We start from the raw sequence: 13623 nt of genomic DNA, 5'->3' as shown, positions 1-13623 counted from the left end.
CATTGAGCCACATCCTCAGCCCCGCTCCCTTTTTAAAATTTTATTTAGAGACAGGGTCTCACTGAGCTCCTTAGGGCCTCACTAAGTTGCTGAGGCTGGCTTTGAACTCAGGATCCTGCTGCCTCAGCCTCCCGAGCTGCTGGGAGCACAGGTGTGCCGGACTAGCACCACATCTTAAAAAACTTTCCTCTGGATGATTCCTGTTGACTGTCCCCCTCCCCTGATGATGCTCTGAGGCAAGTAGAGCAGGGATCATCTGTTCCCTTTTACAGATGAGAAAGGTCAGGTTCAGAGAGGTTGAGCAGCTTGCACAGGGCCACACAGGCTGGGGTCAGACCTAGAGCACTGGGGCTGGGATACCAGTAAAGGCCCAGAGGGACCTTTTCAGCCTCTGTCAGGTCTATTTTGTAATCAAGTTTGCCACTGTGCAGGCAAGAGGGCAGAGGCGCGGAGAAGGCAGGCCTCGGACACGCTGCCGTTCCCTGCAGGCCTCCATCTCTTGCTGCAAGCTAAAGAACAATGTCTCGGCCCGAGCTGGGTTCCTGTCCAAGACCGGGAGAGACTCCTTCACGGCCACTGTCACAGGACCTCCCCCAGGTAGGCTGCGGCCTTGCTCTGGCCTGGCTGAGGGTCAGCCGCAGGGGAGTGACTGTGGAAGGAGTGGGGGAGGGGAGGCGGGGGGCGGCAGGATCCGGTGCTAAATGAATCACGGAAGGGGTGGGGGAGACCAGCGTCCCCTCCAGGAGGACCACACTGGCTCTGGAAGCGCCACCCCCGTCCCCAGCGGCTGTCCTGACGTCCCCTTCCATGGCAGGTCGTGGGCTTTGGGCAGCCAAGCGGGGAAGTGGCTTCTCCTTCAGCTGGGTGCAGATCCACCCACCCGGGTGCATCCAGGGCACGGAGGCGGGGACACAGAAGGAAAGATGGCACGTCCTGGTCCTTTGACAGCCTTGAGGTGCCTTTCCTCCTGAGCCTGGAGGCCATGTTGTCACGGAGCAGTGGGAGCACGGGTGACGGCTCCTGGGCTGAGAGCCAGCTCCTTGCTGGGTTTCCGGTGCAGCACCCCCTGTCGCAGGCCCTACCTGTCGCAGGCCCTCACCTGTCACAGGTGCATTGAGCCCTGTCTTGGGGTGAGGGAATGGAGGCTCAGACAGGTGGCGTGACACGCGGTGTCACCGGCCAGCAAACAGCAGGCAAAGCCCAGAGGACCTTAGAGGACCTTAGTGAGAACCCCACCTCCCCGCTATTCCGCGGTGCCTTCTGGAACACCCAGATTCAGGACTAGGACAGAGCCTGCCTGAAGCCACCCCTGCTGGGGCTGAGGGGGGCACAGAGCCCCTGTGGTCTGGGGCCTCCAGCGCCCTAGGCCAGCCCAGGGGGCTCCTGAAGACCCTGGAGCCCCAGAGCTCCGAGGGGAGCGGGGAGGCATGGCCCGTCGCAGGAGGGTGTGGGGAAGATTGCAGGCAGGTCGGATTCCACCAAACCCAGATTAAAGCTGAGATCAGTCTGCAGCCAGGAACAATCCAGCGCTAATTAGGAGGCTCAGCCTGGTGAAGCTCCCGCCTTGCGTCACCTCACCGTGGGCACAGCCCCACCTTGCTGTTTCCACAGAGGACCAGAGCTGGTGCTCCCGGGGCTTAGCCAGAGTCCCTGCCGGTGGCCCCGGGATGTGGGCTTCCTTCCTTCCTTCCTTCCAGGAGGGTCCCAAGGGCCCTCAGACCTTTAGAACACAGAGCTGGCGGGGGGGGGGGTGGTTCTAGCACCTGCTGGGCACCCCCGGGAGCTGGGGGCTTTGCACTCCTTGTTACACCAAGTGCTCCAGACCCAGGAGCTTGTGTTGGTGCACACTCGTGGGCTGCTTCTGCTCCATCTCCATTTGACAGGGGAAAACGATGCCCAGGACACAGGGGACTGGCCCAGGGCCCCGCAGCTGGTGTAAACCCAGGCCCCTTCAGCTTCACAGGCCACATTCAGATCACACGCCGCCCCCGCCTTCCTGGCAGGTGGCTCTCTCTACCTTTTATTTTTTTGCTTTTTGATTTTTCATTATTTTCCACAGTTTAATATTGCTTTAAGATTTTTTGTTTGTGCATGTGTGTGTGTGTGTGTGTGTACGTGCGTGCCTGTGTGCGTGCATGTGTGAGAGATAAAAACAGAAATATGAGAGGAATGTACCAATATTAAAAATGTTGCTGACATTCACCTTTTTAAAATTTCAGCATATAACATATTAAGTATATGTTTCATGTGGTAAAAATCCTTCCAAGAAGCCCTCACAGGGGCACATGCCTATAAATCTCATCAACTTGGGAGGCTGAGGCAGGAGAATGGCAAATTCAAGGTCAGCCTCAAGATCTTTTCTCAAAATAAGAAAAATTAAAAGCGCTGGAGATGTAGCTCAGTGGTAAGGCACTCCTGTGTTCAATCCCAGATTTTTAAAAAAATCCTTTCAAGACACCCTTCTTCCTGGCTGCATAGTGTTCCATAGTATGATGGGACCCTCAATGAAGGCACAAATGCCCTCTTGTTAGAAATCCAGGTGGCTTAAAATTGATTGCTAATCTGCATCAAATGGCAGTGGCCATCCTTGTACTAATCGCTTGTGTACAATCAAGATTACTTCCTTATACAAAGAGCTTAAAGTGGAATTGCTAAGTCAAAAGGTATGTAAAATATTTAAGGTTTTTGATGTTTGTGACCAAAGTGCCCTGCAGGGTAATTTGTCCTCTTGCTTCACTGGGGCACCTGCTTTTCCTCCTTGGAGATGATGGGTTCAATCACACCTGGCTAATGCTCACCCTACTATTCCAGTGCTTTTGCAAAGGAAATGTAAATTTTATTTAAAAGGATCGAGATCAGATTCACAGTGCCCGGAGAACTGGAGGCCACTCTCCCACCCTCCTGCCAACCACGGCTGTGCCCCACTCCACTTTTCTGGATTCTGCCCATTTTCACTGAGATGTGCCGTGTGTGCGTAGATGCTGTGGCCCGGTGCGGACAGTGGGCCTGTTGACCAGCGTGTCCGTGTGGCGTTAGGAGAGTTTTATTCACGCTGTCAGGGCTGCTGTCCCCTCAGCCGGGCCCTTGACCCGTTCGCCCCAGCCCAGACATTCAGGCTGTTGATTTACTCACACTTTCTCATGAGGTAGCGGCTGTTGCTGGCTACCTCCTCGGACTGGAGCTTTTCCGTTCCACCAGGTAATTCCTTAACTTCTGAGCGACCGGGCCTTGGCCAGCGAGTGCGGATGGCGCCCAGCCCCTTGCCCTTTGCAGGGCTCCTGGCAGCTGAGGAGATGCAGCCGCTGCCCTGCCCCCAGCTCAGGCCATCCTCTTCTCTAAAGTCTTGTGCCCAAATAAATTGGATTCTCTCACAGTGTCTTGAGATGGGCGTGGTGGGGAAGCCCGGGCTTTTGAGGCAGGTGGACTTTTCTCTCCATAATAGGGTTCAGTAAGTCCTGTTACTGTGTAATATCTACAAAGCAACCACTGAAGTATTTATCTAGGTATCAGGGATTGAACCACTGAGGGGGTGCCTAACCACTGAGCCACACCCCCAGCCCTTTTTTTTTATATTTAGAGACAGGGTCTCACTAAGTTTCTTAGGGCCTTGCTAAGTTGCTGAGGCTGTCTTTGAACTCGCGATCCTCCTGCCTCAGCCTCCTGAGCTGCTGGGATCACCGGCATGCACCACTGGGCCTGGTGAGATCTGTTATTCTTACTCTGTAGAGCAGCCTGCTAGGCTTGATCTAAGTCCCCTGGCTAGAGGTCCTAAGTCCTCTGGCAAGTTATTTAGTGTCTTTGAGTCATTGTGTCAGAATGGAGGGGACCATGCCCACCCTGCAGGGCAGTGAGGACTGGGTGAGCCCAGCGTGTGATGGCCAGGGCCAGTTCTCTAGTGTCACTAGACAGTATTACTCTTAGCTGTTCCAGGCAGCCCCCGCGTTTGACCGTCGTGGGGTGATATGGCCTTATAGCCCTTAAATGTATCCCTAGGTGGGAGACACGAATTTTTACTTATTTGAGAAGAGTTCCTTATGCTGTTTTAAAATTTCTTTCTGTTCAGGACAGTATGATGTCAACGAATCCCTTGTGAAGCAGTCACCAAAGTCGTTAATGTCTTGCTTTAAATCAAAAACCGATCGTGGATTAAAACTGACGTCAACGGGCCCAGGGCCTGGTTACTACAACCCAAACGATCTCACCAGGGTTCCAAAGAAGACCCATGTTCCGTGAGTCCGGATTATTCTTTTGCTAGTTTCGTTTTGCAAGGTGGTTTGGGGGCAGTATCCTAATGTGGGCAGAAAGGGGAGAGATGTCACTACTGAGCAGGATTCAGTACCAGGGACTCTTGCAGACACACACAGTAGGTGTTCAGTTCCTGCTTGCCCAATGCAGAATATCTATTGAGCAACTGCTCTGTGCCAGGAACTTAGAATCTCACCCAGTTATCATGATAACCCTGTCGTAGGAATAAATATTCTTACTTCATAGAAGATGCAAGACTTTAGCTCCCGTGAGGTGCCCCAGGCTCAGGACTGTGCAGATCTTCCCACATTCCCCACATCGTGTGCCATCCGCTGTGGACAGGGTTCTGTTTCTGCAGTGTAAAGTCTCCATGGAGCGGCAGGACATGGGAGGAGCAGGAGGCTCTCTGAGCTTTTGGTCAAACCTGCAGAATCTGAACCTCAGCTCTGCTGTTTGGGGCTGTGGGACCTTGGGCCATATGCCGACCTCTGTGAGCCTCCATGCCCTCCTACCTGCACAGTGGGGTGACTCCAGCCTGTGGAGCTGCTTTCAGAATTAAAAATGTATGTTAGGCATCTAGGGGTAAATGGTGAGTTGATATTAGCACAGGCTTGAAAAGCAGAGGAGACGTCGCACCTTCACGTTCAATACCTCACACAGTCAGTGTTATGTTCCTCAGATACTTAGATGGTGGTAGAGCTTCTAGAACCATTTGCAGAAGGTCAGTCACCCCCTAAGCCCTCCCTCTGCCGCTCCTCCAAGCAGGGCTGGCCCCTGGGCGGGTGTAGCCACTTGGGTCTCTCCAGAGAGGTCAGGCGGGTGCTGGAGGCCACAGTCACAGTGGGTCAGAAGCCTAGGTCACTCAGGGGCTGGCACTACCGAGTATCCCCTGACGGTCAGCCTGGGACGAGGGGACAGGGATTAGGGAGAGGAGCAGGTCCCGAACCTGCCACTTCAAACAGCATCTGGAGAAGGGCCTCGGCCTCAGAGGGCGGCGACGAGGTGAGTCCCTCCTGCCCTGCGGTTCCTGGGGTCTGCAGCTCGGCCCCCCTTCCCAGTCTCCAGAAGCAGGCCCCTCCAAATGTCAGAGACTTCCTGCTGCAGGCTGGCTTGGGTCACCTTCACGTGCCAGCTGTCCCCTGCTCTGCAGGTCAACAGAGTGGTTGAGAGTGAGCCTCAGGCTTCAGTGCAGACGAGAGTCCGTCTCCTCGGGCTTCTGCAAGGCCTACGGGAGCAGGAGCTGGAAACAGCTGCGACTCCCTCTCGGTGGACACAGGGGAACTCGCCTCTGCCCTCGGTCACCTGGGGTGTGCCAATGAGGAAGCGCCCCGTCTCCCTGAGATAGTCAGCCGTCACTCCTGTTGCAGCTGGCACTGCTCCACACCCCAGGGACACAGAGGTCATCAGGAACAGCTGGGATTTGAAATGGCAGCTCAAGCCCCAACACAAATCTGGAAGCTTCTTCCAGGAAAATGGCCGCAGGAGACAGGAGAGCAGAGAACCTTTCGTGTTTAGCCCTTTTACCTGGTTGGTTGGATTTTGCTCAGGTCTGGAGCAGCAATTTGAAGTCATTCTCATCGTTCCCATCTGGTGGCATTTCCGCCTGTCACTCAGCGGGCTCCGTAGGTCTGTGGGTGCTCAGGCGAACAGGATGCCACGTCAGCCAGGTCCTCCCAGGAACAACCCCAGTGTAAGGCAGAGGAGCAGCGTCACCTGCTGGCTCTCGTGGGACCCCAGGTCATGTAGCCATACCCCCCATGGGGCACCAGTGGGGCCATGGGTGGCCCTGTGTGTCTGGGGTGTCGGGCGCTCACTGGCTTTCTGTGATGCTTCGTGAATGGAGGATCGGGTTCGTCCAGTGGGGAAGCCCTGGGCGCTGGTCCCTTGTGCAGACACCATGTCCCCGGGCCTCCCTTCTCCACAAGTGAAGAGGGGACCTGCTCACATCTGACGCTTTGGGACTCAGCTTTGTTGGCCATGTCACTCAGGGGAGCACAGAAGGGGGCTGTGAACTGAGGCCAGCCTGGACCACAGAGGAGAGGCCCAAAATGTCTGCTTATAAGTTGACAAGAAAGGACGGAGGTGAGAATCTACAGTTTTACTTAAAAACAAGAAGACAAAATGGATAGGCCTTGGACCATTCTAGAAGAGTGTCCATCTGTTTACGCTGAGCCATGAAGGAGACAGTGGAATAGGAAGGAAAGGTTGAAGGCTGAAGGACTGTCCAAGCCTCCCACCTGTCGAGTGCCACCATTTCCCGCTGTGTCCTGGAGGGCAGGGGAACAGGAGCCTGGGCCCCATGGCGGGGGGTCAGCCTGGGCACTGCTTCCTCCCCAGACACCTGCGGCTTTTGTTCAGACTTTGTCCACAGCAGCCTGGTCACCTGTGGACCTCCAGGGTCCCCATCCTTGGGGTCACAGCTCACAAACGCAGCTCGGGGCTCCGCTTTCTCCAGGGTGCGGGGACGTGAGGAGGGTGGACGTCCCCCTGAGGAGCTCATCCCGTGTGACCCCCAAGAGCAGAGCCCAGGGAGCAGGAGAAAGACTGAAGCGCTCCGAGGTCCCCATTCAGTGTGTCTGCCAGGGAGACCTTGTGGCAGCAGGGCAGGGGGTTAGTGCCAGCTCTGAGGTCAGGGCCTGGGGCCTCCCACCATCCCCACTCTCCAGCCCCGGGGACGGGGACAGGCAGGTCACTTAGCTCCTGGGAGCTCCGGGTCCTTCATCTCTGGGAGTTGGGGTAAGAGCACTGTGACTCATCGAAGTGAACTGGGGAAGAACCCTGGTGACGTGTTGCCAGGATGAGAGGACGTGGCCGCTGAGCTCGGGTTGGCCCAGTCTGCGAGCAGGTCCTCGCACCCACCTGTGTTCCTGGGGTAGCCCCTGTAGGGCCGATGCCGTGCCAGGGCCAGCGGTGTGTTGTGCCAGCCCTCCTGGGCTCTTCGGCTGGAGAGCGCGTCCCGGGGCGTCGCTGTGCCACTTGCTGACTCAAGGCTAAGAGGATTTATCAGCTTCTGGTGCCAGCCAAGGTGTCCCTTCTCTAGGTCCTGGGTGACTCAGGGGAGTGGGGCGGGTCAGGGTAAGGGCTTTGGAGATCAAAACGGCTCCTCCTGGTGCAGCTTCAAGGCCCACCTGCCTGTGGAGGTGGCGCCCAGGGACGGCCTTCTAACCTGGAGCTGCTTCCTGGAGTCTCTAAGCCCCTGGTTTTGCACAGACACGCTGCGGTGTCACAGCCAGAGCCAAAGAATCAGGCCCGCTGGCCCCGCTCCAATTTGGGTAATTACATTGCACCCCCCTGAAGAACCTCTGGATTTCCAATTAGATATGGGAGGCTTCTTCCCAAGCCACTGTCATCTGTCACCCGCTGCCTGGTGAACAGATACCGCATTCCACCCCAGGGGCAAATCGCTGCCCTTTAATGTTGAGAAAAATTGCCCCTTCACCCCTCCCAGCCCTGGGAACCCCTGAGGCAGAGTGACTCTGTGCCTGGGAGTGTCCCAAGGGTCTCGGAGGCAGTGACCTGCCGGGTCCTCCAAGCCCTTCATTATTCTGGGCGATTTGCAAGCAGCTCAGCTGGAAGCTGCCAACACATTTCATCCTGTTGGGGGCCAACAAGAGCCTTTGAAAGCTGCTTCCTTTCCGTGGGGTGAGAGCAGGTAGCTCTGCTCTCAAGGGGACGCTCATAAAGCCCCTGACGACAGAGTTGTGTCGGTGCCCTGGGTCCGGTCTGCATGTCCAGCCCCACCGCCACACAGGACGCCCCTGGCGGAGGCTTAGTCTTGGGTGGGGCTCAGGGGTCTGGCTTCTTTGCTGCCTCAGTCCTCTGCGTTCCTCTGAGGCTCAGCGAGTGTCCTCCCTGAGGGTCCCACAGCTGAATCAGACACCGTCCCCTTCCGGAGTGGGGCAGGTAGAAGGCTTGGAAACCTAACAGATTGGGGACAAAGGAAGGAAGAGCAGCAGGTGTGCTGGGCCCAGATACCCCGGCCCAGGAGCTCGAGCGGCAGCCCCCGTCAACCTCCTTCCTCTCCTAGGGGACAGGGGGTGCCTGCGCCCTCGGGGATGTGCAGCTGTGCTGTGGGCTGGAGCTGGGACTCACGTCTGGGTCCTCCACCTCCTTGTGGAGGTCGGAGGGGACTGTCCAGGGCTGCCAGTCAGGGAGGGTGGAAGCCTGAATCCCAGCCAGCAGGGCAGACGGGTGCTCCTGGCAGAGGGGGCCCCTGGGCGGGGCAGGGACTGCCGAGCAGTGTGTGCGAGGGGAGTGTTGGGGTGGAAGTCAGGCTGGCTCCAGAGGCCACGGAGCTTTCCCTGGAACTTCTGCTGGGGTCGGTTTGGGGAGGAAACAAGCGAACCAGGCAGGCTCGTGGGTGCATGCAGGGTGGAAGGCGGTGGAAGGGCCCAGCCTTCCTCTCCTGGTGTCCCCAACCCCCTCCCTGTGCCCTGGGGCTGCGTGCCCTCCCCGCTGGTGCCCTGCTGTGCTGCTGCTGGCGTGTCCTCCCCGTCCTTCCCACCTGAAGGTCCCCTGCTTCCCTGGCAGGGCACCTGCCACCCTTCCAGGGTGGGCTTCCGGGTTCCTACCCCCCCACACAGAGTTTTAAACTCTGTCCTAACTCGTGTCAAAAGTAACCCGAGGAAAGCAGTGGTCAGTCCCACCCCGCTGGGCGTCAGGTATCACTGCCGCCATTTCACAGACGAAGAAACTGAGGCTTGGGAGGCCAGGGGACTTCCCTGAGGACACACCGCTGGCGAGTGGGGAGGGAACCTTCTGTGTGAGCGCACAGCTGTCCTGCCTTAGCTGTCAGGAGCCATGATCGAACTCTCAGGGGACTGTCCAGCCCTCGAGGACATTCAGGCCTGGGCCTTAGCCCAGAGCCGTGTGGATGGAGTCACACACATGGCTGGTGCCCCTGAAGACCCCCAGCATCGGGCTGAGGGTGCTGGGCCACCCCTGGCCTACGACAGAGAGAGGAAGACCTCTCGGGCTCGCCCTGGCCACCAGGGTTGTGGCTCAGCTGCCGAGGCCTCTTGCGGGCCACCCTGCGCAGCAGAGCAGACGCCTCGTGGTCTTCTCAAAGCACAGGGTGGCCTCCTGGGCTTGGGGCAGCCCTGACCGACAGCCTCCGAGGTGGGTACAGGTTCGTGCATGGCCAGCTCCTCCTGGCTGTCATTCCAGGACTCAAGCCTGCCTCTCAGAGGCCAGTCACCCACTCACCAAATTTCTGGGGTGCTGCAAAGAGGGAGCCACGGCCAGGCCAGGCAGAAGGCAGCGTCTGTTTATAAGGGGACAGGAGTCGGCCACACCCTGGGCCCAGTTCTGTGCAGACTGGGGTGGGAGCGAAGGGAGGCAGCGCTCCTCCTGTTCCTGTGGGGGACATCTTGGTTCTAAACATAAGTGTCCAGGTCAGCTGTCCCCCATCGCAAGACGTGAGCCCCGGGCTGGGTTAGGGCAGCTTTCCTCGGCCCCCGCAGCAGTGCGGATGCCCCCTGCCTCCGGGTGGCTCTGAGTGAGGCCCAAACCTCTCTCTCCTGAAGCTGCTTCTCCGCGGTGCTGCAGGACCATGACCCGGCTACTCTGACTGAGCACCTACTACGCGCTGGTGCTTCACATGCCTTTCCTCTCTTCATCGTAACACTTCTATAAAGAGCCGGCGTTGTTGCTCCTGGCTAAGGACACTGATGCTGAGGTTCAAAGAGCTCAGGGACTTGTCCAAAGTCTCACAGCCAGTTGGTGGCATGACCGGAACTCAGACCCAGGTCTGTTCAACCCTGGAACTCCATCCCCTCGGCCCCGGTGACTTCACGCCAGCATCCCACCCATGTGCTCGGTGACCTTAAATATGCGACTTTCTCTCTCTAGACACCAACTTATTTAACAAAATAAGAAGATGGAGTGGACATCTCTAGGTCCCTTTGTCTCCGTGGGTTTAAAAAGGTGGTGGCAACAGAATGCCAGGACCCAGGAACCCCTAGTCGTCCCCCTGCTTGGAGGAGGGGGAGGCTCCCGGGCCACCCCACGCCCCAAGAGCCCTCGCTCCACTTTGGTGAGAGACCTTGGGAGAAGGTCTGGGGACAGGCAGGAGGAGGCAGCGCTTCCTGACACCCCCAGGGCCCCTGGCCACCAGGAGAGCTGCAAGTGGAGGCCTGGCGAAGGGTCACAACTGGAAGGGACGACAGGTCACCCTGCCCAACTCCCTCAGTTTACAGACGGAGAAAGGAGTGAGTGCAGGGGTTTGGACTCCGCCCGGGACCAGCTTTCTGTGGTGTCTCCAGGCCAGAGGGAGAAGGCGAGTCCCCCTCCCCGAGGAGGCAGAAGACAGAAAACAGGGCCGGAGTCAGCTGGGTCACGAGGGCGCTCTGGATCCCCCCCCTCCCCAGTGTCTCTCCAGGCCTGGATCTTGCCTTTCCAGGAAGAGATCCAGCAGAATTCTGGAGCCTGAACCTCTGGAATCTCGGGGCGTCTCTAGGTGCCTGTTAGTCCTGGGATAACACACCCCTGGGACGCGGGACGGCAGGCAGCGCAGGTAGACCACCGACACTCTTCCCGTGGAGCCCACCCTTACAACTCTCCACAGAGCTCCAACAGGCACTGCCGATCAGTCGCCCCTGCCCTTCCTGCTTGGCGCAGTAACCAGAGCTGTGCCAGGGCGTTCCGAGCGCTCAGCTCTAGGCCAGGCCCTGTTCTGCCTGCTGCCATGTTTGAGCTGCATCATCTCATTTAACCCTGGCAAGAGCCTCCCAGGTGGGTACTGCTACGATCACCCTCATGTAGATGAAGAAACTGAGGTCCGGGGGCCAGGCTCTGCCAGCTCTCCCGTACCTTGCAGTGCCCTGGTGCGGTGGGGCTCTGGCTGTTCTGACGGTCGGCACTTCCCCAGCAGACCCCTCGACTGACCTTCCCATTTGTCTTTTCCAAAGGAAAAACTCGACGCTGAACTTCTCTGCTCAGCCTTTGCCTCTGCCCCTGAAGCCGTCTCTGCCAGGCCCTGGGCAGTACGAGATCGTGGACTACGAGGGGCCCCCCAAGCACTTCATCTCTAGCGCGTCTTTTGTGTCCAACACCAGCCGGTGGACAGCGGGACCGTCCCAGCAAGGCCTGCCCGGCCCAGGTCAGAGCCCTGTTCTGAGGGATTGTAATCGCCAGCTCCTCTGGGATTGTTGGTCCTCGAGGCCATTGAACGCCACTGATTTATGGGCTGTTTGCTGAACAGGTTATAAAGCAAGAGGAGATTTGGGAGATTTAGGAGTCTTCAGCTCATGTTTTCAAGAGTATACAAAGATTTTGTTTTTTTAAGGTGGAAGGGCTCTTGGAGGTGATCCAGGTCAGGGATTTATAACCAAGGACTGGGAAGGTTCGAGAGGTCAAAGACAGGCACGAGGTAGCCAGTGACTCTGAATTCCCTGCAGACATTATCTTCCGTGTCGAGAGGCCATGGCTTTTGTCAGATTATCGGAAAAGTTCTTATTCCTATATATCCACACGCCATGCCGGGGGGGGTGGTGCACGCCTGTAATCCCAGCTACTCGGGAGGCTGAGGCAGGAGGATCACAATTCAAGGCCAGCCTGGGCAACTTAGTGTCTAAAAATAAAAACAGAGGATTGGGGATGTGGCTCAGTGTGACAACACCCCTGGTTCAGGGCCAAGAACCGCAAGAAAGAAACAATTAAGCCACTGGTCCAGTCTGGCCAAGGCATTTCACAGGCAGGGACACCCGCAGAGCGAGCTACACACAGGGCCTCTGTGGCGGGACAGAGGCCCGGACACCTTGCGCATGGCGACCAGGGACCGTTCAGTGAACTGCTCTGCAGCCAGCCCCACCCCCATCCTACAGAGGCTCCCCATCCGACAGTGACCCTCCCTCACAAGTGGGATCCCTTGGGAGCTGAGGTCCCGAGGGCCTCGTTCTGATGGTGACCTGTGCTTCCTCACCGAGCTGTAGCTCCCTTAGATCCCTTAGCTGTCACCACTCTCTGACAACGGCCAGAACTCGTGGCAACAGGGACCAACAGGTGTGACTGGGTGGCAGGTGACGTGGGAGAAAGGCAAAGTTAGGCGAGTGTTAAAGAGGCTCCCACCCTGGCCCAGCCTGCACAAGCCCGGGGTTCGACCCCAGCACCGCAAGACAGACACCAGACAAAAATGTAAACAGGAGAAACAGTTCCCCAAGCCAAGTTCAAGTCCAGCTTTGGCCAGTTAAGAGCCAGGTGACAGGAGGCCATTCCCTTCCTCCCTCTCTGTCTCCTCCACCATGAGACACAGGGGTCCCTGGGCCTTTCCAGCCTGAGGCGGGAGGCCAGAGGACCCAGGGGCCAGCCTCTCCCTCTCATGCCGTCTCTTTCTCCCCTCAGCCACCTACAAGCCGGAATTCCCGGGAAAGCAGTCGTTCCTCTACAACGAGGACCACAAATGGATCCCGGTGATGTAGTGAGGTAGCGCGCTGCGCAGGTTCAGTGAGAGCCCCAGCCCCAGCCCGGCCCGGCCCTCCCCAGGATATTCACCAGGAGGGACCTGTGTTGCATGTGACAGCTGATGACCTGCCACTCTGGCCCAGTGCTACTGCAAGGGGCTGCCATCACCCTTGCCTGCCCCCCCCCAGCTCCAGCAGTGTCCCCAGCAGGGGGTAGATGGAGCCCCAGGCTCTTCCCCAGGCACTCCGCAGGCTGGCCCTGGCCACTCACCTCCTGAAGCAGGGCCTCCAGGGAGGAGACGGTCCACCTGACAGCAGCCCCCAGCTGTCCGTGGAGCAGGGGTTGGGGGTGGAGTGTGCCCCAGCATGGTCCCATCTGGAGACACCTGTGACAGACAGGAAGGTGCTGGCTGGGCCCTCGACTCAGCTAAGGCTTCATGTTGCACCTTCAGGAAGAATCTGGAAGCTGGCCACCAGGGCCCTTTTCTTCTTCACCCCCCTGGAGAGCTGCCTGGTGGTTCACAGCCTTGCGTGGAGTCTCTCTTGCACCTCCCCCAGCCCCAGCCCTGACCCCACAGGTCCTGGCCTCTCACTGCTGACCCTGTTTTCCCGTGAATGCTGCACCCTGGGCCTTCCTGTTAGAACTGGCTGCTGATGGGCTCTCCCTTTGGGGGTGGGTGAAGAAGAGGGAGGGAATGGAGGGAATAACACTTTCAATTAAACGGAATTCTTGCTTCTCACTAAAGCCGGCCTTTTGGTGAACTTCAGACTCCTGCAAGGGCCCCGTGGCCTTGGAGTGACTGAGAGGCAGCCCTCAGGGTTGTGGGAAGAGCAAGGAGGTTGGGGTTTAAAGACAGAATCACCTTGTGCTTCCCTCTGCACTTCCCAGGGCTCAGCTTCTCCAGGGGAAGAGCTGGGGTGGGACTCAGGGGCTCCAAGTTCTGACACTTTCAGAGGCTGAGCAGACCATGCATCGAGT

General features: G+C 57.9%; 1 protein-coding gene across 1 annotated transcript in view; it reads left to right on the top strand.

Annotated features, from left to right (window-relative positions):
- The window catches only part of Stpg1 (sperm tail PG-rich repeat containing 1), a 38312-nt gene extending 25003 nt beyond the window's left edge, over nt 1–13309 (top strand). Inside the window, exons 7-11 of the mRNA XM_026403620.2 lie at nt 432–597; nt 4064–4229; nt 11154–11344; nt 12586–12666; nt 13097–13309. Coding sequence (XP_026259405.2) covers nt 432–597; nt 4064–4229; nt 11154–11344; nt 12586–12662 — 600 coding nt within the window. The 3' untranslated portion in view covers nt 12663–12666; nt 13097–13309. The remainder of the gene's footprint in view (nt 1–431; nt 598–4063; nt 4230–11153; nt 11345–12585; nt 12667–13096) is intronic.
- The last annotated feature ends 314 nt before the right edge of the window (nt 13310–13623 follow it).

This window comes from Urocitellus parryii, chromosome 11 (genome assembly GCF_045843805.1).
Source record: "Urocitellus parryii isolate mUroPar1 chromosome 11, mUroPar1.hap1, whole genome shotgun sequence".
NCBI classification, from domain to species: Eukaryota; Metazoa; Chordata; class Mammalia; order Rodentia; family Sciuridae; genus Urocitellus; species Urocitellus parryii.
This window is presented reverse-complemented; position numbering and strand designations above follow the sequence as displayed.